At 39.1% G+C, this 24,776-nt stretch overlaps 1 protein-coding gene and 2 long non-coding RNA genes across 3 annotated transcripts; 1 reads left to right on the top strand and 2 right to left on the bottom strand.

Annotated features, from left to right (window-relative positions):
- Window positions 1-11,811: 11,811 nt before the first annotated feature.
- Window positions 11,812-12,696, top strand: LOC114927763 (uncharacterized). Its single transcript, XM_029298706.1, has one exon. The coding sequence runs from the start codon at window positions 11,812-11,814 to the stop codon at window positions 12,694-12,696; it is 885 nt and encodes a 294-aa protein (XP_029154539.1).
- Window positions 12,697-23,187: 10,491 nt separating this feature from the next.
- On the bottom strand, window positions 23,188-23,734 carry LOC112803462 (uncharacterized). Its single transcript, XR_011881654.1, has 3 exons — window positions 23,539-23,734; window positions 23,357-23,455; window positions 23,188-23,253 (listed from the first exon to the last, which is right to left on the bottom strand). It is a non-coding gene; the product is annotated as an uncharacterized lncRNA (long non-coding RNA).
- A 461-nt stretch (window positions 23,735-24,195) lies between these two features.
- On the bottom strand, window positions 24,196-24,560 carry LOC140184580 (uncharacterized). Its single transcript, XR_011881653.1, has 3 exons — window positions 24,495-24,560; window positions 24,347-24,415; window positions 24,196-24,271 (listed from the first exon to the last, which is right to left on the bottom strand). It is a non-coding gene; the product is annotated as an uncharacterized lncRNA (long non-coding RNA).
- Between the last annotated feature and the right edge of the window lie 216 nt (window positions 24,561-24,776).

Here is a 24,776-nt window from a genome sequence, read left to right as displayed (position 1 = left end):
TTCTTTGCTTCGGTCATTATCCAGGAAACAATGGAAGCAATGTTCAACAACCAAAAGAAAGAAGAAGATGCATGCTTCAAGACCATCGAACTAATGATGGCAAGAAAACATAACAAAAGAAAAGTATGTTGTGGCTAAGATCTGCATCACTTATGGTAAGATTCTATGATGAGATCTTGGCTTCTTCATACCAAAAATGGTTGATGAAGATTCAGCCAGCAAGGAAGATCTTTGGAGGATAGCTTGTCTCTGATTCTGCTCAACCACCACAGGAAGTAGCAGAGTGGCGAAGTGATGGAGGAGGCAGAGATTGGAGCAGATGAAGCCATCATCATCATGAAGCATCAAGAGCCAGAAATCCATCTTGGGGAGTAAGCCAAGGATGGAGCGCTCGGATTGATGAAGGGTGATGACCAAGGAAGGACTAGAGGTATTTGCATGTTGGTTATACGTGAGTTACCTCTTCTCTCTCTCTGGCCGAACCGGTTCTGTTTTGCATGGAGATGAAGTTAAGCTTGGTTTGTTTGGTTTCAACTGTGGAGGCTTCACTCTTCTATAAAAAGGGTGAACAGCCATGGTTTGAGGCAAGGAGAGTAAGTGCAGAGTTCTTATAGCTACCCAAGCTAACAGAAGTTCTTCTCCTTCAATGTTTTCTATTTTGTAATTTTTCTGTTTAATTTCGTCATGTCTTGAGTCTCATGGAAAAAAGGCAAACAAGTGAGGTTTGTATGAAAAAGCCATAGAGCAGAAAAAGGCAGAGAGTGCAAAATTAAAAGAAAAAGCCATAGATGTCTTAGAGTTCCTTTGTTCATCTATGTTGTGTTTCATGATTCTGTGAGAATCTCCTTGTAAGTTGGGTTAGCACTTTACAATTTGTAATCTGGTTGATTATAGTGAAATTCCATCATTGTTGTGATGGAGACTGGATGTAGGCTGCATTGCACTTAGCAGCTGAACCAGGATATATCTGGGTGTAATCTTCTCTCTCTACTTTTTCATTTCTGTTTCTGCTGCACAGGAGCTAAAATAAAAAATGTCTCGTGTCAAGTGACGAAACAAAAGTAAAAAGTCTCGTGGCTAAGGACGAGACAAAAACAGAAAAGTCTCCTCAAAGACCAGAAAGTGTATTCAAGCAAAAAGGGGGCTAAGATTCAACCCCCCTTCTCTTAGCCACCGAAACCATCAATTGGTATCAGAGCTTGGTCTCAAAGAGATCAAGCTTTGCAGCTTGGAGAAAAGATCCTCATGGCAGAAAGCAGTGGCTCAAATCTAGTATCGTACAATCTCACAGAAGGGCAGTCAAGCAACAGACCGCCTCTTTTCAATGGGAAAAACTATACCTATTGGAAGGAGAGAATGAAGATCTTTGTGCAAGCAGTAGACTACAGGCTTTAAAAGATCATCCTAGAAGGACCATAGTTTCCTACTAACACAAGTGCTGAAAGAGTAGTCACTCTTAAACCAGAAGCAAGCTGGACCGAAGAAGATAGGAAGAAAGTGGAGCTAAATGCCAAGGCCATAAATCTACTCAACTGTGTTATCAGCTTCGAGGAGTACCGACGGGTATCACGATGCACAACAGCAAAGGAAATCTGGGATAAATTACAAATCACTCATGAAGGAACCACCATTGTAAAGAAGGCTCGGATAGACATGTTAAACAGGGAATATGAAATGTTTACAATGAAGGAAGAAGAATCCATTGATGAACTGTTCGAACGGTTCAACACCATCACTATTGGCTTGGATGCTATGGGAGTAACACATTCTGATTCTGTGCTTGTGAGAAGAGTGCTGAGATGTCTCACTAAAGAGTGGGAAACAAAAGCTTTAATTATTTCTGAGAGCAGTAATCTTGATTCCATGACACTTGATGATTTGAGAGGAAACCTTCTTGCTTTTGAAAACACTTATTTGAAAAAAGAGTCAAAAAAGAAAGGAATTGCATTTACTTCTGTAACTAACCCTCTGGATGATGAATCCAGTGATAACTCCTCTGAAAATGAATTTGTGTTGTTTGCTAAAAAATTCAGGAAAACGGTAAAGTTCAAAGGCAAAGGCGGCAGCTCAAGAAAAATGAAGAAAGATCTTAGCAAAGTGACTTGTTTCAACTGCAAGAAAATGAGGCATTATAAATCTGATTGTCCTAAGTTAAAAAGGGAGGAGAAGAAAAAAAGAGGAAAGAAGAAGGGTCTGATAGCATCATGGGAAGATTTGGAAAATGACTCAGACAGTGATGAAGAATCTGAGACCAAGTCACAGCCTTGCCTCATGGCAAATCATGTAGATCAGGTATTTTTTCAAAACCCTGACACTAAAGACCTTCATCTTATGATAGATCACCTTTCTGAAAAAATAAGATGTTTTCTGACTGATAATCAAGATCTTGAACAACAAATTTTTATTCTTAAAGCTGAAAATGATTTTCTCAAAGAAAAGCTAAGGGAGGCCAAAACTGCTTGTGATCTTGTAGAAGAAAATAAGCAGTTGAAAGCTCAACTTAGAAGCCGTGAAAGTGATCACTCGGTAGTTGCATATGTAAACTGTTTTAAGGAAAATGAAGAGTTGCTAAAAAGGGTCAAAAGTCTTGAAAATGACTTCGCTAAATTTACTCAAAGTTCTGAAAATCTAAATCAAATTTTGGCTAGTCAAAAACCACTCTTTGATAAAGCTGGTTTGGGATTTTATAAATCTGATAGGAAACCTTCTTTTAAAGATAAAGCTTCTTCATCCAATGACACAAGGTTTCAAGATCCCACCTACTTTAACAAAACAGTAACTCCAAGGTTTTGTAGATTGTGTAACCGAAGTGGTCATTTTCCCGTTCAATGTTTCTTTGGTGAAAGAATGATTGGTGATAAAGTTTACAAGGTTGTTTTTTATTACAATGATTTGGGACATAAGAGATGGTTTAACGTGAAAGGATCCAAGAAAATTTGGATACCTAAGGTCACTTGAGCTTATTTTGTAGGTATGCCTAGCATCCAAGAGGAAGGAAAATATGTGGTATATGGACAGCGGATGCTCTAGGCATATGACCGGAAAGACAACCTTCTTCATAAATCTTGATGAATATGATGGAGGACTTGTCACTTTTGGTGATGATGGAAAAGGAAAGATAGTGGCTGTTGGAAAAGTTGGTAAAAACTTTTCATCTTGTATAAATGATGTTCTTCTTGTCAATGGTTTGAAACATAATTTACTTAGTGTAAGTCAGTTATGTGATTTAGGATTTGAAGTAATTTTTAGAAAATTTGTGTGCTTAGTTGTTTGTGAAAAAACTGGGGATATTCTTTTTAAAGCTAAGAGATGCAACAATGTGTATGGATTAACTCTTGAGGACTTGAAAGAACAAAATGTAACATGTTTTACATCTCTTGAATCTGAAAAATGGTTGTGGCATAGAAAGTTGGGTCATGCTAGCATGTACCAAATTTCTAAGCTAGTGAAGAAAAATATGGTTAGAGGAATTCCTAAAATTAAATTTGATAAGGATCTTACTTGTGATGCTTGTCAATTAGGCAAACAAGTCAAATCCTCTTTTAAACCAAAAGATGAAATTTCAACCAAAAGGCCATTAGAGAGTTTGGTCCAACTAGAACACAAAGTCTAGGAGGTAAACACTATGGTTTGGTAGTGGTAGATGATTACTCTAGATTTGGTTGGGTACTTTTTCTTGCTCATAAAAATGATGCTTTCCATGCTTTCTCAACCCTTTGTAAGAAAATTCAAAATGAAAAAGATTTAAAAGTAGCTCATTTGAGAAGTGATCACGGAAAAGAATTTAAAAACCAAGACTTTGAAAATTTCTGTGATGACTTTGGAATTTCTCATAATTTTTCATGCCCTAGAACACCTCAACAAAATGGGGTTGTTGAAAGAAGGAATAGAAGCCTTCAAGAAATGACTAGGGCTATGTTATGTGAGAATGAAGTTCCTAAATTTCTATGGGCTGAAGCTGTAAATACAGCATGTTATATTTTGAATAGAACAATAATTAGAAAAGGGTTCAAAAGAACTCCTTATGAGCTATGGAAAGGAACCCCTCCAAATCTTAAGTACTTTCATTTTTTTGGATGCAAATGTTTTGTGCTTAACAACAAAGAAAATCTTGGAAAGTTTGATCCAAAATCTTATGAAGGAATGTTTGTTGGATATTCCATCACTAGCAAAGCCTATAGGATTTACCTTAAAGAACATAGAACCATAGAGAAATCCATACATGTTACTTTTTGTGATTCTAACTCAATTCCCAGTACTGTGATAGATAATGATTTAGATTGTGAAGGAACTGGAACAAGCAAAGAAAATCCCAAGTCTGCCCAAATAGAAGAATCTGCCAGTCCAGAATTGTCTCGTCAGATTGGAGGAGAAATTTCCATTTTGTCTCCTGAGATAGCACGAGAAACTGAAACAGTGAGACCAACAGAAACTCATCAAAGCTCAACACCACAAAGGAAGCCTAGAGAATGGAAGTATATGAGGGGTTATCCTCATGACTTCATAATTGGTGATCCCTCCCAAGGAATGACAACAAGATCCTCAACCAAAAGACAATCCGAACCAAGCAACTTTGCATTTTTGTCACAAATGGAACCCAATAATATGAAGGAAGCTTTTGAAGATCCATCATGGGTCAAGGCCATGCAAGAGAAACTCGCTCAATTCAACAAAAATGAGGTTTGGACATTAGTACCTCATCCAGATGGTAAGAAAGTTACGTGTACTAAGTGGGTATTTAAAAATAAACTTGGTGAGGATGGACAAGTTGTTCGTAACAAGGCTAGATTAGTGGCCCAAGGTTACGATCAAGAAGAGGGAATTGATTTTGATGAGTCTTTTGCTCCAGTAGCTAGAATGGAAGCAATTAGGTTGCTTCTTGCCTATGCTGCCCATAAGGGTTTCAAAATGTTTCAAATGGATGTTAAATGTGCTTTCCTTAATGGCTTTATTGATAGAGAAGTGTATGTGGCTCAACCCCCCGGTTTTGAACATAAAGAGTTTCCTAATCATGTTTTTAAACTTTCAAAGGCTCTTTATGGCCTTAGACAAGCTCCAAGAGCTTGGTATGAAAGGCTTAGTGCCTTCCTATTAGAAAATTATTTTCAAAGGAGAACTACCGACACTACTTTGTTCATTAAAGTTTCTAATGATGACATCCTTCTTGTTCAAGTTTATATAGATGATATTGTGTTTGGATCGGCCAATGAGTCCTTGTGTGAAGAGTTTGGAAAACTCATGACTAGTGAGTTTGAAATGAGTTTAATGGGAGAGCTAACTTTCTTTCTTGGCCTCCAAATTAAACAAACTCCTAGTGGTACCTTTATTCACCAAGGCAAGTATGCAAAAGAATTGATAAAGAAATTTGGCTTAGAAAATTCCAAACCAATGGGAACACCAATGCATCCTAACACTAAACTTAAAAAGGATGATGATGGCCAAGAAGTGGATGAGACACGGTATAGAGGAACGATCGGCTCACTGATGTATCTTACTTCCTCTAGATCAGATATTGTTCAAAGTGTGGGTGTATGTTCAAGATTTCAATCTCACTTAAAGGAATCCCATCTTACGGCTGTTAAACGCATCATTAGATATATTAAGGGAACTAGTGAGTATGGCTTATGGTATCCTAAAATTGATGACTTTTGTGCAGTAGGGTTTGGTGATGCAGATTATGCGGGAGATAGAGTGGATAGAAGGAGCACTTCCGGCATGTGCACTTCCGGCATGTGTTGCTTCTTTGGAAGCTCACTCAACATGTGGTCAAGCAAAAAACAAGCCACAGTGGCTCTATCCACAGCTGAAGCTGAATATATATCCGCATCTGCATGTTGTTCACAATTGATTTGGTTAAAAACACAGTTGGAAGATTACAAATTAAAAATCAACAGTATACCCTTGTTCTGTGATAACATGAGTGCCATAAATATTTCAAAAAATCCTGTTTTGCATTCAAGAACTAAGCACATTGAGATCAAATATCATTTCATTAGAGAACATGTGCAAAAGGGTACTATTGATATTCAATTTGTAAAATCTGAAGAACAACTTGCTGATATTTTTACAAACCCCTCTGTGAAGACATATTCTGTTTGTTAAGGAAAAGCTTGGGAATGATTGATATAAGCTCTGTTGAAAATTTTTGAAATTCTGATTCTGTTCAGTTTTATCTCGCAGGAATGGACGAGATAAAAATAAATGCATGATGGGAGAGCTATGATTAAGGGGGAGACTGCGCAGAAATAAATTCCAATGGGCCCCACAAAATCTCTTTGACCCATCTCTGACCGTTTTGTTAGTTCCTCACCCTTTTGAAAATCAAATCTCAAGGTTGTCTTATCATATCTAGTTGAAAGAGGCATAATGTCAAATCAAATCTTTCCTTTTCAACTAATCCCTTGATTCAAGGAACCACCTTTTCAAATCCTTGGAAAACCGCCTTGGTTAATAACTGGGCATGATGACCATTAACCATCCCCACTATCTCTCTCCAATCAACATTTATTGCTTCCTTAACCTCCCTCCACTCTCCACCTTCGGCCATCCCTTCTTCTTCCACCCTCATTGTCTCTCTTCACATAATGAAAAAGAAAACTGCATCAAGAAAAAGTGGAAGAATTCATCTCTCTCAAAAACAGTTCACTCCACAATCACACACACATATTCACATTCACTCTACATCTTCATCCTCTCCCTCTCAATCTACCAAACAAACACCCACCATGAGAAAGAAGATTGCTCACAAAAGCTCTGGCCGTGGCAAAAACAAGGAGCCCAGTGTTGAGGAAGAATCATCTCACACCTCACCCGTTCCTTCACCATCGCCACGTTCACCAAAGAAGGCTATACCACACACATCAGGCAGAAGCTCTCAGAAGCCCAAAGGTTTCGTGTTGCATGAAACCAGGGAACCGGTAAATCTCGAGTCACTGGAATTCAAGAACAAATTTCATAAGCCACACTCTCACTATGATCCATCCAGATTCTTGACATGTGCATTCTATAAATTCCATCAAGAGGTTTTGGAAAAGAGGCATATCTGTCCCTCATACTTGGTGAATCTTGAGCAACTGGTAGCCAAAGGAATCAACTTGCAACCTCCGTTTGACAACATCAAATGGTCCCCATTACTCCTCACTCACAAACTGGTTTATCCAAAATTGGTTAGGCAATTTTATGCTAATCTCAGACTGATTGATGGTAGTCTTCACTCCTATGTGAAACGTGTGCATATCACTCTGAACACTGAAACCATCAGTGCTGCCCTTGGCTACACGGATGAAGGACCGAGGGTATACATGAGTGACAAATGGGATGAACATGTTGGGTTTACTTACAAGTAAGTTCTTTCTCATATCTGTGCAAACATGTCTGGATTGGACGGCACTGTTCCTACTCACAAGGCTCTTGGACCAACTAACTCACTGCTGCACCGCATCACTACTCACATTTTAACCCCACAAAGTGGTTCTCACAATAGGGTAACCGTATCTGATTCTTTAATAATATTTGCTCTTGTTACTTCTTCTCCTATTTCATTTGTTTATCTCATGATTAGACATATGTGAGAGTCTGTAAAAAGTACCAAAAAGGCTAATTTACCTTATGGAATGTTTCTCACGTGTATTTTTGAGCCTATAAGGTAGATTTAACAAATGAGGTTGTGGAGAACAAATTTTCTATGATCAAAGGTGGTGGTGCTGTAAAAGGAACCAAGAGTAAGAAATCAATGCCAATGGACAGCGACCTTGAAAGTCAGTTTGAATCCTCCAAAGCAACCGAATCCATAAGAGAAATCCTCACCGAATTCTCCAATATGTCTGCGCTCATGGTGCTATCTCATAGGGCTGCTCGCAAGCTAGCCTATGAAAATGAACGGGCTTGGGGGGGATGTAAAGAGAGAGTGGGTCTGATGCTGGAAAACTTGGAGAAGGATCTGGGAGTTGGCAGTGAAGAAGATATTGGAGACTCTGATCTCAATTTGTCTGATGATTAATGTTCTGTTTTAAGGTTTAGGATATTGGCTTAAGTAGGCTCAATCTGGTACTTTATTTTGTTGGGTTGGAAACTCTTATAACTCTGAGATACCCTATGATACTCTGCTGTGTTTTGACTCTATTTTGAATAGTTTGCTTGCTATATCACAACTGTTTGCAGGTGACCCTTTGATGACAAAAGGGGGAGAAAAATAAAAAAAAATTGAAATTGGAAAATAGGGATTGAAATTCTCTCTTGAGAATTCATGATCATTCCTGTTAAAGAGGATTGATGCTTGAAGAATCTGTTTTTATTGTGATCTTGTTTTGATGCAACTGCATTGAATATTGCTTTGAACACATTGCTACCATTATTTGATTTTTATCTTGGTAAAATGTGTTTACTGTGTTTATGATACATTTGAATTACCTTGATAAAATGCTTAATGTTGAATTTATTTTTGGCAGTTCTCTTAATTCTTAATGGAAATAGTTGCTGTGTTTGGAAAGATTATATCTTGCTTGAAAAATATTTTTCCTGCCATAACTATGACTGCTCTGATTTGTTGGAAAATATTTTTTAACCAATTTAAACAGTAAAAATTATTTTTGTTTGATTATGTTGTGTGCATTGAGCAGAAAATAAGTTTATGATGTCAAATAACTTTTGATTATCAATTTAAATTGCTCATAGATCAAGCATTTAGCATCACATAATATGCTAAATAACATTGTTATTTGAAGCTTGATTTAAATGTCACAGGTTAGTGCTTCTCTTGGTAAAATAGCATACATCAAGGGGGAGCCATGTGATAATTTGAAAGGGGGAGAAATTCAATCTTCAAAGGGAGTACTCGTACTCAAATTTTTAAATTTCTTTCCATTTCAATTTTAATAATGTTTGTCATCAAGGGGGAGATTGATAAGTTTGGAAAACTCTAATTTAAATTGATGATGATCAAACATTATTAACAGCAAAATTATTAATCTAATTTTGATTTATATATGTTAATTAATTAATTTTGCTGTGCAGGTATAAAATGGGCCGAATAAAATTCTGGTGCAAGCCCAATTCAGCTTTGGTATTAGTATATTATGATCATATATAGCTGAAACCATTGGGCCGAAATAAAAATGTTGCTAGCCCAATGATTAAAATATTCAACATTAATATGAAGTTAGCTTCTTGTGGCTGAATGGAAAATAAATAACTTGGGCCAGAATGAGTTTAAATGCTCCAAGCCCAAAAAGTGTTCCCTATGCATGATCCGAAAAATACTTCATCAGGAAAGCAAATGTTGATATTTGCCTATGCCTTCCAACGGATCTCAATTCCAACCATGTGATGGATTTCAAATTCATTACATTACCATTTATTGCATGTGAACTATGAGAGAGAATTTGACTTTGATTTGATGGGAATCATTATGATTCTTGCTACACGCCACTCTAAGGGAAGTAAAAGCAACTTTTACCAATTAATTGGTTTAACCCACTTAAATGCTTTTCTTCCAAGATTGCCTATTCTCTCTCTCATCTCTTTCTTTCTTTGCTTCGGTCATTGTCCAGGAAACAATGGAAGCAATGTTCAACAACCAAAAGAAAGAAGAAGATGCATGCTTCAAGACCATCGAACTAATGATGGCAAGAAAACATAACAAAAGAAAAGTATGTTGTGGCTAAGATCTGCATCACTTATGGTAAGATTCTGTGATGAGATCTTGGCTTCTTCATACCAAAAATGGTTGATGAAGATTCGGCCAGCAAGGAAGATCTTTGGAGGATGGCTTGTCTCTGATTCTGCTCAACCACCACAGGAAGTAGCTAGAGTGGCAAAGTGATGAAGGAGGCAGAGATTGGAGCAGATGAAGCCATCATCATCATGAAGCATCAAGGGCCAGAAATCCATCTTGGGGAGTAAGCCAAGGATGGAGCGCTCGGATTGATGAAGGGTGATGACCAAGGAAGGACTAGAGGTATTTGCATGTTGGTTATACGTGAGTTACCTCTTCTCTCTCTCTGGCCGAACCGGTTCTGTTTTGCATGGAGATGAAGTTAAGCTTGGTTTGTTTGGTTTCAACTGTGGAGGCTTCACTCTTCTATAAAAAGGGTGAACAGCCATGGTTTGAGGCAAGGAGAGTAAGTGCAGAGTTCTTATAGCTACCCAAGCTAACAGAAGTTCTTCTCCTTCAATGTTTTCTATTTTGTAATTTTTCTGTTTAATTTCGTCATGTCTTGAGTCTCATGGAAAAAAGGCAAACAAGTGAGGTTTGTATGAAAAAGCCATAGAGCAGAAAAAGGCAGAGAGTGCAAAATTAAAAGAAAAAGCCATAGATGTCTTAGAGTTCCTTTGTTCATCTATGTTGTGTTTCATGATTCTGTGAGAATCTCCTTGTAAGTTGGGTTAGCACTTTACAATTTGTAATCTGGTTGATTATAGTGAAATTCCATCATTGTTGTGATGGAGACTGGATGTAGGCTGCATTGCACTTAGCAGCTGAACCAGGATATATCTGGGTGTAATCTTCTCTCTCTACTTCTTCATTTCTGTTTCTGCTGCACAGGAGCTAAAATAAAAAATGTCTCGTGCCAAGTGACGAGACAAAAGTAAAAAGTCTCGTGGCTAGGGACGAGACAAAAACAGAAAGTCTCCTCAAAGACCAGAAAGTGTATTCAAGCAAAAAGGGGGCTAAGATTCAACCCTCCCTTCTCTTAGCCACTGAAACCATCACAAGGATTAGAGTGAACCTAAACATCTAAAATCACAAAAACTCACTTAATCCAAAATCCTAAAAACCCAAAATTTAGAGGAGAGGAACTGAGAAGATTTCAAACTTTCCTTACCAGTTTCTTACATGGGTTTTGTAGAGCTTTTCACAAGAAACGTGTAGCCACTGACAGCACGCAAGTCGGAGCACCGTAGCTCTAGATATGAGCTTGGGAAGAAGAAGATGAATCGTGTTAATGGAGTCTCTTCTCCCTCTTCTCTTTCTCAGCTGATGGGTGTGCTTGTGAATGTGTTATGGTTGTTTGGGTTCATTAATGAACCCTTATATATGTTGGACTTGGGCCCAACTTGGGCCCGGTTAAACTCGTTAGCGTTTTTAGCCCGTTTGGCCCAACTTCGGGCCAAACTTTTAACACTAATGCCCGGTTTTTCATCTCTAATATTTTTCTAAAGTTTTCGCCTGCTTCCACTGCTTCTTGCGCAACACTGAGCAGACTTGAACTGGTTTAATCGGTTCGACTGTCGGTTCACAGTTTTTCACGATTTTCATAGAAAACACATTTTCCGACTCGGAAGGACCTACTGAGTTCAAAAATCATATTTAAATCCCCAAATTCTCATCCTAACTTTTTGAAATTTAATTTGGGCATTTAAATGATTTTATTTGTGAAAAATTTGGCTTTTACAGATACTATTTGTGACCCCCGCATCAAAGCATTCTACGATGAACACCTTCTGGTACATGACTGCAGTATGTTTGACAAGGTGTTTTGGTCTTTCCCGTCATGTATAGAAGCCTTCAAGCATTGCAAGCCCTTTGTCTTTGTAGATGGTACGCATCTGTATGGCAGGTATGGTGGTGTGTTGCTTATTGTGGTGGCGCAAGATGGAAATAGCAACATCCTGTCTATTGCCTTTGCCATTGTGGACTCCGAGAGCACCGAGTCATAGTCATTTTTCCTAACTAATCTGAGATGCCACGTCACCCCACAAGACGGCCTGCTAGTTATCTCTGACATATCTCAGGCTATCAAGGCCGCGCTTAGCTCCGATGACAGTGGTTGCCATCCCCTAAGAGCCTACCATGCTTACTGCATAAGACACATGGCTGCAAACTTCATGACTCGGTTCAAGTCAGTAGAGGGCAAGAGGTACCTCATTAACGTTGCTTATAGTCCAAGCAAGGCCGGTTACGTGTGGTACATGGATGCATTGAGAGGAGTGTCGCCTACCATGGTTGACTGGGCTGGTCGTTTCAGGAATGAGATTTGGCTACAACATTGCGACAACAGCCGTCAGTTTGGTCACATTACGACAAATATGTCCGAGTGCATCAATGAAGTGTTGAAGGGCATCCGATACTTGCCGATATCTACCATTGTGCGCATCACGTACGAGAGATTACAGAAGTTGTTCGTCACGAAGAGCAGAGAGGCGCAGTCACAGATGGCTGCTGAATGCCAATTCTCACAGAGACTATTGGCTGCCATTGAAAAGAACAGAGAAGGGATACCAAAGATGCGTGTCACTCACTGCGACAGGCGGGCATTGGTGTTTGTTGTGGAGGAGCTTGAGCCGTTTGAGGGATGGGGGACCGGTTCCTTCCGTGTTCGGCTATCGAAGGGTACGTGTGACTACGGCTTATTCCAGTCCCTCCACTATCCATGCCATCACGCACTAGCTGGGTGTGCCGCTGCTAGCATTGAGTGGGTCCCGTATGTTCATCCTGTGTACAAACATAAAGCTATTTTCAAGGTGTACGAGATGGAGTTTTCCCCAATCCCAGAAGAGTCGATGTGGGTGGTGTGGCATGGGACTAGGTTGTGTCCTAACCTAGCAATGCATCGAAAGGCAACTAGAAGGCCCGTGTCCACCAGATTCTGGAATGACATGGACGAGACCGAGCAACATAAGAAGCGGTGTGGCCTGTGTAGGCAATACGGTCATACTAGAAGGGGATGTCCTAATCAGTCCACGGGTGATGTGTAGGTCATACCAGGCTTGTATGTTTACCAAAATTGGCATGTGTTGGTCTTTTTTTTATGTAGTGTGTTATATAATGTTGTAGTAACAATGGACGTGTAAGACTGTAACTTCTATTGAAAGTTTTAACGACAAGCTTGTAACTTTGTGATATGTTGGTTTTTTTCCTTGAAAGGAATAGTAACATAAACAAAAATGTGCATAAGAAAGAACATGAATATAAATAACAATATACACAAACAAAGTACCACTAATGTGCAATCCAAGTAAAATCCAAATTTACATACCATAGATGTAAATAATAAAAAATACATACATAAGCTAAACCCAACTATAGTACAGACAATACTACAATCACTATCTCTGGTGTGGATCCTGGTATTGATGCTTGTGCCCAGTGCCAAATGGGGGAAGCTGAGCTTGTCGCTGCAGTCGAGCCGGTCGTGGATCTAGGCCCGTGGCTGCCGGATCCTGCTGCATCTGAGGACGATACGGTTGTATCCCTCCTAACGATGATCATATGCCATAGTCGTGGGTGTACTGGCTGCCTGGCCAAAGGCCCGTCCAGTATGAGGAGCCAGATGCAGGTGATATCTGCGCCATCGAGGAGGTCTGGGCAGGAGCTGATGGGTGATGATCATCCGCGATGCCAACCTCCCTGCCCGTGCGAAATGACTCGGCTAACCTATCCATGATGGGGGGTTGCACCGTGTGTAGGAAAGCGTCGTCAAGCAGAATCTTATCAAGTAGGATGTCTTCCTCCTGTGGGTCCCGGATGGACCTCCCTCATGCCAACCAAGTGGTGATGTATCCCAGGCTAGCTGAGACTGCTGCCCACTGGAACCGGATGAATGTTACGCTTTGTGTCCCGAGGGAGGGGGAGGAGGTGGAGGAGTAGGTGCTGTCGGTGGAACGACACCGGGAACTGGTACGTCTCCTTCATCCTCGTGACGGTCGAACTCCGCCTCCTCCTCCGAGTCTGCATCACCCTTAGCCGTCGAGGCCTGGCCCTCTACCTCCTGACGGGCTCACCTGGCTGGCGCTCTCTCTGGCCCCGCTCCCGCCTAGCTGGTCGGCGAGTGTCCTCTCTGCCCTCCTTCATACGTCTCCTCCGATCCGGCACGCCACTCGGAAGAGTAAGATTATCCCTCGGCTGATTGGCAGTGGTTTGGACGTCGGGGGGCAACTCCACCAGCCTGGGGTCCTCCAAAACCTCCTGCCCAGATAGATGCCTCACGCGGAAAGCCCCACGCCACCAATCGTAGTACTCACCGGTCGGCCTAGTGTCGAATGTATAGTGCACTGTAATCCTGTGACCAAGCTCGAACCTCTGCCTCCAACCGTCGTACCACTGCTGGAGTCCCTCTGGCCACCAAACATCCTCATCGCGACCAGTGATGGTCAGATACCTATTTTTAAACACATTAAGTAAATAAAATAGTATCACTATCAGAACAACGAACAACAACCAACGTATAACTTTGAAGAAATTAACCACGTTTATACCTATCAAGATTCACTGGAAACCCTGGCACTGGCTGCCCCCCGTTGAACTGCCGTTTCACCCGATCGACGTGGTGAAACCGGACAATGTTGAAACAGACTAGCAGAACGGCCGACAACCATGTACCCCATTCCTCCTCCTCATAGAACCAGTGTGGGCACAGGGCTTGCAGCATAGGGTCATCGTACACCCTCCATGCAAACTGAATAAAAAAACGTGTAACAAAATAACAAGTATTACAACACAGCAAGTAGAAGGAAATATCAAAATATTGAATTTCATCACTAACCTCATCGAATCGTAACCAGTCGATCGATACCCTATAGTACAATACCCTGGCTTAGTGCTGATCCCTACTCTGCTGCTGCAATCCAACCAACCTGAAAGTAACAAAGACATATACAGCTCATTAAGTAACAAACCATTCGAATTAACAGCAAAGTTTAGCATGAAATGAAAAAGTAATAATTGGTTACCTCGCAGCTAGCGGGTACTGGTAGACTCCTCTATCTGGTGGACACCACTGAGAAAATCTCTGGTAAATCCCAACTCATCAGCATCGGAGTGCAACCGGCGATGTCTGTGACGCCCCGCTGTGCTGCCAAACAGAATGACTGGTAGGTCCAAGGCAACACAGTAGAGCCCTATGATAACGTCCTGTACTCCGCGAAATCCCTAAGAAGCGGTAGCTACCGTACGTGCACCAGGTTGTTGGATTTGTCTGTAAGCAGATACCCTTCGATCAGTAACATAATGTACATCAAGCATACTGTCGGAGGGTCTCAGGATCGTCGGTCGGGGGCATCTGGCGGACACGATCATGCAACCAAACCAGCTTCAGCGTGAATGACTCTTTCCTCTACGTAGCCTGTTGTGCCACCACCAGAGGCCTGGCACCAAGCAGCTGCTCCACCATCGCCCACGTCTCTGTGTTGTACCACCGACCAAAGTCACGAAGGCACCCCCCAACGGGGTTCCCGTGTGCACATAGGCCCAGGTGGTACGCCACGTCCTGCAGGGTGATAGTGACCTCACCCCACGGGAGATGAAACGTGTGCGTCTCCGGACGCCATCGCTCCACAAGAGCCGAAATCAGGTAATTGTCAAATGTGAAGTCCCTGAGCGGCACAGTGTCGCCAAATCCGGTCTCAGCCAAATACGGGACGATGGCGTCCGGTGGAGGAAGGATATGGCTGACTCACCGGGGCAGTAGAAGGCGAGGCCTCTGCGGCATGAAAAATAAATTTAACCTATAAATATTTTCTAATCTACTTAAAAACAAAGTACTACTACTAAGGAACATACTACCATGTGTCTACTCTACAATTGTCTCTAAATTACTTATGTCGGTAAGCAAATCGTAATTAAGTCATATAAATCTTACACAAGCAAATATTGTTCTACATTCATCATACAGTCCAACCCCTAAAGCATCTTACTCAGTGCTTGTCACTACGAGACCATCCTAATAATGTCCACATACTTAAATTAACCGAACATAACGCGACTAACCTCAAAGTCGGCTGCCCCGTTAGTCTGTTGATGTCTCCATCGTGCCTCGCTTGGCGTGCCATCACCGTATCGAATTCAAATATGGTAAGAAACGTTAAAAGAGGGGAGAAAGAGTTTGACTAGGTCAAAGTGGGATCCAAGAACAGGTTGTAAACGAATAATACTTATAGGCGCCGTTCGTTCTTATCTCGTTTACAGTGGAAACGAGATAACGTCTATCTCGTTTACACTGTAAACGAGATAGCCACGATGTAGCTGACGTGTCATATCTCGTTTACAAATGTAAACGAGATATAACTGAAAAACGTAAATCGATAAATATTTTTAAAATTATTTATTTTGGTAATTAATGTTTTTATTTTATTTATTTAAATAAAAAATCCCGATGGTGTGGTGTTATAGAAAATAATAGATTACTTAAAAATATGTGTATATGCACAAATTATATGTAGAAAAATTTCAAATGTAATAAATTATAGAATCTAACCAATTTAATTAACTTTCTATTTATAAGGAATCCAATTAATTCAATAAATGCAATAACAAATTTAACAAATAAACATAATATTAAATTATAACACATCATAAAATATAAGATTGTGTTTCTTTATAAAGAAGACGTAATTTATTTTTTTATTATTATTATCAAATTTTTGTAATTATATTTTTGTAATTTTATTTTTATTCTAAATTTTGAATAACAAATAAAATAAAATAAATTTTTTATTATTTATTTATCTTATATTCATTATAAAACTAAACAGAATATAATAATATTAATTTTTATACCTCTATTATCTATGTGTTATTTTATCCTATTTTAAAAACTAAACATAGCTTAAGAGAATGGGGTAGGACCGTAGGAGCCTTAGAGTCAGAGTCTTGAAGTAGACATAATGGATAAGGGAGTTAATGGTCCGACGTTTGGACTATTATACAATTCTAATAATAAAATATTTTTTAATTTGGAGTAAAGTATTAAATTAATTTTTTTACGTTTGGGCGTAATTTTGTTTTATTCTTTAAGATTTAAAGTGTTCTACTTGAATCTAAAAAAATTCTATTTAGTTTTAATATAGTTTTACCGTGAGGTCAAAGTTAAATAATTAATAGAATGTACAACAATACAATAACAAGATCGATAATTTAGAGAACAAGTACAAGCTCCAGAGGCACAAAATCAACTGTGGATGCATCGATACATTTATTTATTATTTTTTTTACAATTTAAACGAAATATTTTCTAAAAAACTAAAGAAAATGATAAATAAATATATTGATGTATCTACGGTTGATTTTGTGCCTCTGGAGCTTGTACAGATTATCGACCTTATTCTTGTACCACTATCATATAGGACATTTCGTTAATTATTTAACTTTGAATTCATTGTAGGACTGCATTGAAGTTAAATGAAACTTTTTTTTATTCAAATAAGACACTTTAAACTTTAAGGACCAAAACAGAATTACGTCCAAACGTATGACCAATTTAATACTTTACCCTTTAATTTGTTAATAATTATTAAATAGTCCTTATTTAATTTTATTTACAAATTAATCCTTCATCTATTATTTATTTTTATTTTATAAATTATTATTTTATTATTTATTTATCTTATTTTTAGAATTTTATCTTTAATTTTTTAATTTTATTTTGATTTAGATATCATAATTTTAATTTTATCCTTTTTAATACTAAAATTAATAATTGGTGCATAATATACCATTAATTTGTTTTTTAATTATCTAATTCTATAATTGTAATTGTTTATCAATCTTTTTAATTATTAATTTGTTAATCATTTTTATTCCTTGTTTTATCCATTTCCTTAATTACCAATTTTGGTTTACGGAAAAGCTCTGCATACAAGCCATTAGGGCTTGTATGCTTTACAAGTTTATTAAATAATAAATTTAAAATACTCGCTCCTCCAGCTACGTTGATTACACGCGCTATATAATATGCCGCGTATATCTAACTTCCAAATTTAAAATATTTGTTTCCTTCTTCGTTTTCGTTATTTTGAGATTTGGTTGTTCTTCTTCTCGCGCGTCTTCCCTCATTTTTCTCCATCGATCTTTTCCTCTTCTTTTCTCACTGGTATGTTCTTCGTTTACGTTATCTTTTTCTCTCTCTGCAACTCGAGCTTCGTTTTCTCTTTTGATTTGTTGTTTTCTGAAATCAAAGTTCGAACTCGTTTTGAAGATAATGGATCCTTCAAGCTCAGATTGTGTGCTGAATCTAGGCGATGTGGATTATGAATTTGAATCTAACGAAGTTTCTGAGGTTTGATTTACAGTAATTTGTCTAGCATTGTGTAGTTTAAAAATTGCTGAACATTGTTTAACTACCTGGAATTTATAGCAGACGCTCGGGTGTAGATCAATTCTTTTTTGGGTGTATTTTAGCTATAAGTGTGGGTGTATATACACTTTACTGGTTTTTTGTTATTTTTAATTGAGTTGTTGTTGTTCAGGTGTATTATATCAGACATGATTGGGTGTGTTTTTAGTTTTTGACATGGTGTATTCTGCAGCCTGTGTATTGACTGTTTATGGCTTTAAAGGTCATTCTGTAGTTGAGTTGTTTCGGTTCGGGTGTATCATATTAGACATGATTGGGTGTATTTGTGTCATATGTATGGGTGTATTCACAGTTCTGACACGGTTTATTGTGCAGCCTCTCTCTGTTGTTGATGACGAGCTTGTTCCGAAGGTCGGAATGACCTTTACGACCCTTGAAGATGCCGGAAAATTTTACAGGAACTACGCCAAGGCTGCAGGTTTCTCTACAAGAGTTCGGTGCACAAATAGGAAGGGAAACGAGATTAAGAATCAACTGATTACATGTAGCAGAGAGGGAAAATGGAAATCTAAAATATCTCCAACCGAGAAGACCAATCCGACAGCCGGTTTAAACTGTCCTGCAAGAATTTATATACACACATTGAAGGATGTCGGTGCTTGGATCATTTCAAAGGTTGTGCTGGATCATTCACATCCCTGCTGTCCAAGCAAAGCAGAGATGCTCAAACAGCACAGGGAACTAAGCATGTCCATTCGTCGTACGATAGAGAATAACGACGAGGCCGGTATCAGACCAAGCAAAACCTACCAATCATTTGTTGCGGCTGCCGGGGGTCACCGCGAGTTAAATTTCATCGAAAAGGACGTGAGGAGTTACATTACCAGGGAAGTGCGGAATGTTTCCGAACAAGAAGATGCAAAGGAATTCGGGAAATATTTGTTAAGGATGAAAGAGAAGAATCCGAATTTCTTTTTTGAGCTCGAACTTGAGGAGGATCAGTCGATTAAGCTGGCCTTTTGGGCCGACGCAAGAAGCAGAGCCGCCTTTGAGTATTTCGGAGATGTCATTTCATTCGACACCACCTACAATACAAACAGGTAACAAACTGTCCCTTTTTATGATGCTAAATTAATTTATTTTTACGAATCCGCAGCAGAGGTGTATATTGGCTGTGTCATTGGGTGTATTCTAAGCATTTGTTGGGGTGTACCTAATGATTTTGCATTCTGGACCATGGTAATTCGTTTCAGGTATAATTTGGTCTGTGGTTCTTTTGTCGGGGTGAATCACCACGGTCAGTCAACACTTCTCGGATGCTCTTTGATGAAGAACGAAGAAATTGAATCATTCAAATGGTTATTTCAATGCTGGCTTCGTTGCATGGGAGGAAACGCTCCGAAAGGGTTTCTCACCGATCAGTGCGCATCAATGAAAAGGGCTTTAGAGGCCTGTATGCCAACAATAGTTCACCGCTGGTGTATTTGGCACATCATGAAGAAGATTCCAAGCAAATTAAACGGGTACAAGGGACACGCCGATATCGAACAACAAATGAGCCATGTTGTTTGGAACTCTCACAGCAAAGACTCATTCGATAGGAATTGGAACGATTTTCTGGTGAATTTTGGTCTTGCGGACAACAAGTGGCTCTCAGGTAATGTGTTTTTAAATTCTGCAGCAGAGGTGTAAATTGTACGATCTCTCGGGTGTATTTTACTGTGTGTGTTTGGGTGTATTATGCAGATCTGTACGAAGACCGTCACATATGGGTTCCTATCTATCTGGACCACCACTTCTGGGCAGGGATGAGAAGCACACAAAGGAGCGAGAGCATGCATTCATTTTTTAACAAGTACATCACCCGGAACAGCTCGCTCATTCAGTTCGTCAAACAGTACGATAATTGCCTCGGAAGCAGGGAGCAAGCAGAGAGAGAATCAGATGCTGCAGATTTTCATACGGTTATACCGTGTGCAACCAAATCCTCCATCGAAGCTCAGTTTCAAGATGCGTACACCCACGCAAAGTTTAGGGAAGTCCAAGCCCAATTCAGAGGAAAGGCAAATTGCATCACCAGATTAAAGAATTCCGCTCTAGGCTATTCAGTATACGAAGTCGGAGAACAAGTTTCCAGCTCAATATTGGACAAGTTCGCGGTTACCTATGACTCAGTTGCAGCCGAGGTAAAATGCCAATGCTTATTATTCGAGTCGAGAGGGATACTGTGCCGTCACGCACTAAGCGTGTTAAGCTTCGAACAAGTAAGCCAAGTGTCCCCTAGATACATACTGGAACGATGGAGCAAGAAGGTAAAGAGGCGACACACACACATCAAGAGCAGCCACGACGAGCCACTAATGGAGCCAAGAAGCAAGAGGTTCGACCAACTGGTTTTTCGTTCGCAAAATATTTGCGAATTTGCCTCCGAATCGGAGGAGCTGACTGCAATTCTGCACCGTGCGTACGATAACGTCATGGCCGAGATGGAAGCATTAAAAGCCAAAAGGAAGGGGACATCTTCTTTATCCCACGAAGACGCCAACTTGGAATCCGTTAACGAGCTTCAAAGCCCGCCAAGGATTCGAACAAGAGGACGTCCAAAAAACAGGCTAGGTTCAAAGCTGGAGAAACAGATTGCAAATGCCACAAAGAAGAAGAAGACGAAAGTTTTAAGCGAGGTAAAAGTAATGTTCTTTAAATTTGTGGCGATTGAGTTTATTTTTCTAGTTAATAGTTTAGCTAATGCGTGAGTGTTATATTCAGATAAACCTGTTTGATGCTGCATCAGCGGCGCATTCAAGTTGCAGCCAATATCAGGGACAAGTTATAAATTATCAGTTCAGGGTACCAGCAGCAGGGGATAACTCTTTGGGTGTATAATTATAGAGAGTATGGGTGTAAAATCACTGTTACTTTTGGGTGTATTTTTGTTAATAGACAATTTACATATAGACACATATATAGATACATATAGAACAAAAGCTGTAAAAATTCACAGGTTATGGGCGATATATTTCAGTTGATGTTTTTTTTCATATTTTAGTACATGTAATTCATTCATTTTGAATACTTCACAGACAATTGGGTGTATATTTTATTCAACCTCGGGTGTATTATTAGACTTGCGTTGGGTGTAACAGTTTATAATATGCGTATGCCTTGATTTTTTGCTTTATGTTTTACCACCTGTAATACAGTTTTTCAATACATCACAGACAGTTTACCAGCACAGATAGTTTAACTATGGGAAAAAATATACATGGAATAGAAGTTGTTGATAAATGGCAAATATTTACATCATTTGTTCAATTTACAAACTACCCATTTTCTATATCCTCAGAATTAATCTGACAAAACGGACTCAATAATACAGAGGATGGCTTCGACAGCCTTATAGCACTACTCTCTCTAATTGCCCGATCTCTCTGTTTATTCATCTCACTGAATAGTATCCGGGAAGCATACTCCACTCTATAGTGGTCCACCTCCTCCTACAATTAAAAAGTATGTTATGTTTAAACAGAAATATTAATTCAGTAAAGTAATACAGAGTTATATAGTTCTAAAGACAGTTACCTGTGTCCAATTATCCCATTCATACTTCCCCTTTTTAATGTTTTCCGGCTCTATTAACTCAAGCCACTTCATTACGTAAATAGCGCAGTCATAGCTGAAAACGAAGAAAATAAATTACAAATCTCATTTAGGAAAGTTTAAGGTTCAGAGTCACAAATCTATACCTTGTTTTCTGGCCTGAAATTTTAACATATGGTGCTTTAATTTCCTTCTCCTTCTCGCCTTTCTCGAGAGGTTTCCCGCCGGCATATGCTATCAATCTTGAAAATACATATCCCTTAAATACCAAAACAAGTCAGTAATACACCCGAATCAATGCACAAGATACACCCAATTGAATATGGAATATACACCCAACTCAAATTTCAAAATAGACCTATCTATTAAAGTAAAGAAGACAGAGGGAACTTACAGTGAATTTATTAATGTCCTTTCTCTCATCGCTTGGAGCTTTTTTGTGTAGCGGGTCAAGTATTTGACATTTCCGCGTTCTTGTATTTATCAGCCATAACCACCAATGTCCCGAGTGGCAAACAGGAGCAAAAATCTAAAGGATTGCCACATTTCAACAGTCTGTTATTTTATTTGGCATATAAGTAAATAAGCGTACTAACAAATTTACGAAACAAAAACTTACATATGGATGCGAACTTAATTTTTTTCTATCTATGAAGGGAATGAAACTGGGGTAGGCTTCCACCATGAATTCTCTGTTCGTTTTCGGAGATATGAATTCCCCCCTTAGGTGATCCGAAAGTGCCATGCTCTGCAAGAATTGCAATACAAGAAATGAAAACATGAAAATACACAACTTACACCCAATCTAAGCTAAAAAATACACCCAAAGTTCGTAGAAGTAACACTTACCACAATATCCGGGGGGAGACAGTATATTTGTGCCTGAAACCTCTTTTCCTTTTTCTGGTTTAGGATGAGGCAGATGGCAGATACAATCTAGAAATCAATTTTAAATTAATAAACATTGCAGTTGACTTTGGTGTAAAAACATTAATGTTAGTCTAAAATTACCTGAGATTCTATATCACTGTTTGCCTGGAGGGATGCAAGGTGCGTTCTCATCAAAATGTATTCTCCTTGGCCAGTCAGAGTGCATATCTCCTCAAACTCGTTAGTATCGCCCTTTGCATCTTCCTTCAGTCTCGTCCCCCAGATGTAGCACTTTTCTTTCATATCATCCGGAATTTGATTTATTCCCCCCCGGGTTTCAAACTTAGCAGAACTTTCTCCCCCAGTCTCCCTCTGAATTTTTGGACTTTCGTCTTTTCCCTTTGACGCACTGCTTGCTAACTTTTGGACCAAACTGTCCAATTGTTCTAGCATAGTTGCAGTTTCTGGAGATTTTTCCCTTTCAGTCTCCTGCGTTGACGCCCCCTCCTGGCTTGAATCTGTCAATCCGAGGCTGAATGATGGCATCCCCGGATCTGTTTTAGGAACATAGGCTGCTGTCCGTGCCATCATCAACAGGACAGCAGCGTCCTCGGCGTCTGGATGACTGCATCATTATGTATAAGAATAAGAGTAAGAATAAGAATATACGGATGACAAGCAAAGATTGATTCTAGTCTAATTAACTTACATTTTTGTTGGAGCTGGGGGAAGCTTGGGTGTTGTTTCTTGATGTTGTTTGGGGGTTTCAGGAGTGCTGCACAGTTACACAAAATCGATCAGGAAGAGTATACACCCAAACTGTTAGCAAATATACACCCAAACTCTAAACAAATATACACCCAATACTATTTTCTTACGTTTCTCTAGCCCCTTCAATCTGTAGCATAGGGGTTGGTTCGGAATCTGCGTCAGTGGTTGTTTGCTGGGATGGCGGCACAAAAAACTGGATCGGGACTCTAAACAAGAATAAAAATGAAAGGTTAACAACGTATTTGAAAATAATAAGGTTATAAGGTTGAAATATTCTTGGATAACTCACATTGCAAGCGCTTCCGACGGCGTTTGTTCCCTAACAACCATCATATTCGAATCATCCGGAGTCAACCTAAAATACACCCAAAGAAGGTCAAAAAATACACCCGAACAATTCAAAAAGAAGACGGGCTTTGTTTTTTGAGAACTTACATACTTGCAGTTTTTGCTTTTTTTTGCTGCCTTTTTTTTCTTGAATAAAATAATAAAGGGCTTTTTTTTCTAAAAAAAATATATACAGAATTAGAAGTAGAAGTTATTAGAAGAAGAAAAGTAACGGTTATTTGAAAGAGAAATTACATGCTCTGAGACGGCTGGTTTACACTACTCTGTTCTGTGCGTCCTTGAGAGGAAGGATCATCACTTCCCAAGTTCACAGCCGGTAGTCTAAACAGATTTCATGTTATTCAAACGAAATATACATCCAACTTAGTGAACAAGATACACCCAACTTGATCCACAAAATACACCCAAATTGTATCACAGAATACATCCAAATCACGATAACAAGATTTTATTAAATAATAAAGCTTCTTACGTTTCAGAGGACACATAGCGACCTTCTGTCGATCGCAGGTCAGCCTGGTTGTCCCTGCAAAACAAGATACAATTATTAGCAAACAAAAGACACCAAAATCTCAAATACACAGCACAGCAAGACATACCCCTCTGCAGCAGATTTATGAACGTTTTCCCCTAGCAATTCATCAAGTTCGTCACTCGATATTTCATATGTCTCACTACATTCATAAAATAAGACGTTAACAAAAATAATTACGATGATAGACCGTAGGATAGCTTACGAGGTACTGTACCCGTAAAAGTATTGATCTTCTTCAGGAGGTGAATCCTCCACAACTACTTTTTTCTTTTTTTGTGGTGTTCTGGGTGGAAAAAAAAACAGTACCAATCAGAAATAAAAAATTAATTTTATCACAGAATATTAATGAAAGAAGTGCTTACTCTTTTGGTGTTGTTTTTGTTTTTTTCTTTTTCTTCTCCTTCTTCCCAGGTGATGATTCTTCGCTCCTATAAGTCAATAAAAGACACCTCAGTTAATACACAAAATCTTTATAAAGAAGCCAAAAGAAAGGAGTAATAATTTCAAGACATTACTCATCACTTGGTTCAGATTCAGATTCTGAATCAGAATCTGACTCTTCTTGCCTCTGCTTTCTTTTTCTTGAGTCCATTCTGGAAGGCAAACAATTGTCATTTAGAACATATTAAAAATACACCCAAATG

This window comes from Arachis hypogaea, chromosome 5 (assembly GCF_003086295.3).
Source record: "Arachis hypogaea cultivar Tifrunner chromosome 5, arahy.Tifrunner.gnm2.J5K5, whole genome shotgun sequence".
Taxonomy (NCBI): Eukaryota; Viridiplantae; Streptophyta; class Magnoliopsida; order Fabales; family Fabaceae; genus Arachis; species Arachis hypogaea.
This window is presented reverse-complemented; position numbering and strand designations above follow the sequence as displayed.

What these genes read in the sequence shown, in the direction of transcription:
- LOC114927763 (XM_029298706.1), top strand. Translation starts at nt 11,812, where the DNA reads ATGGCTGCAAACTTCATGACTCGGTTCAAGTCAGTAGAGGGCAAGAGG.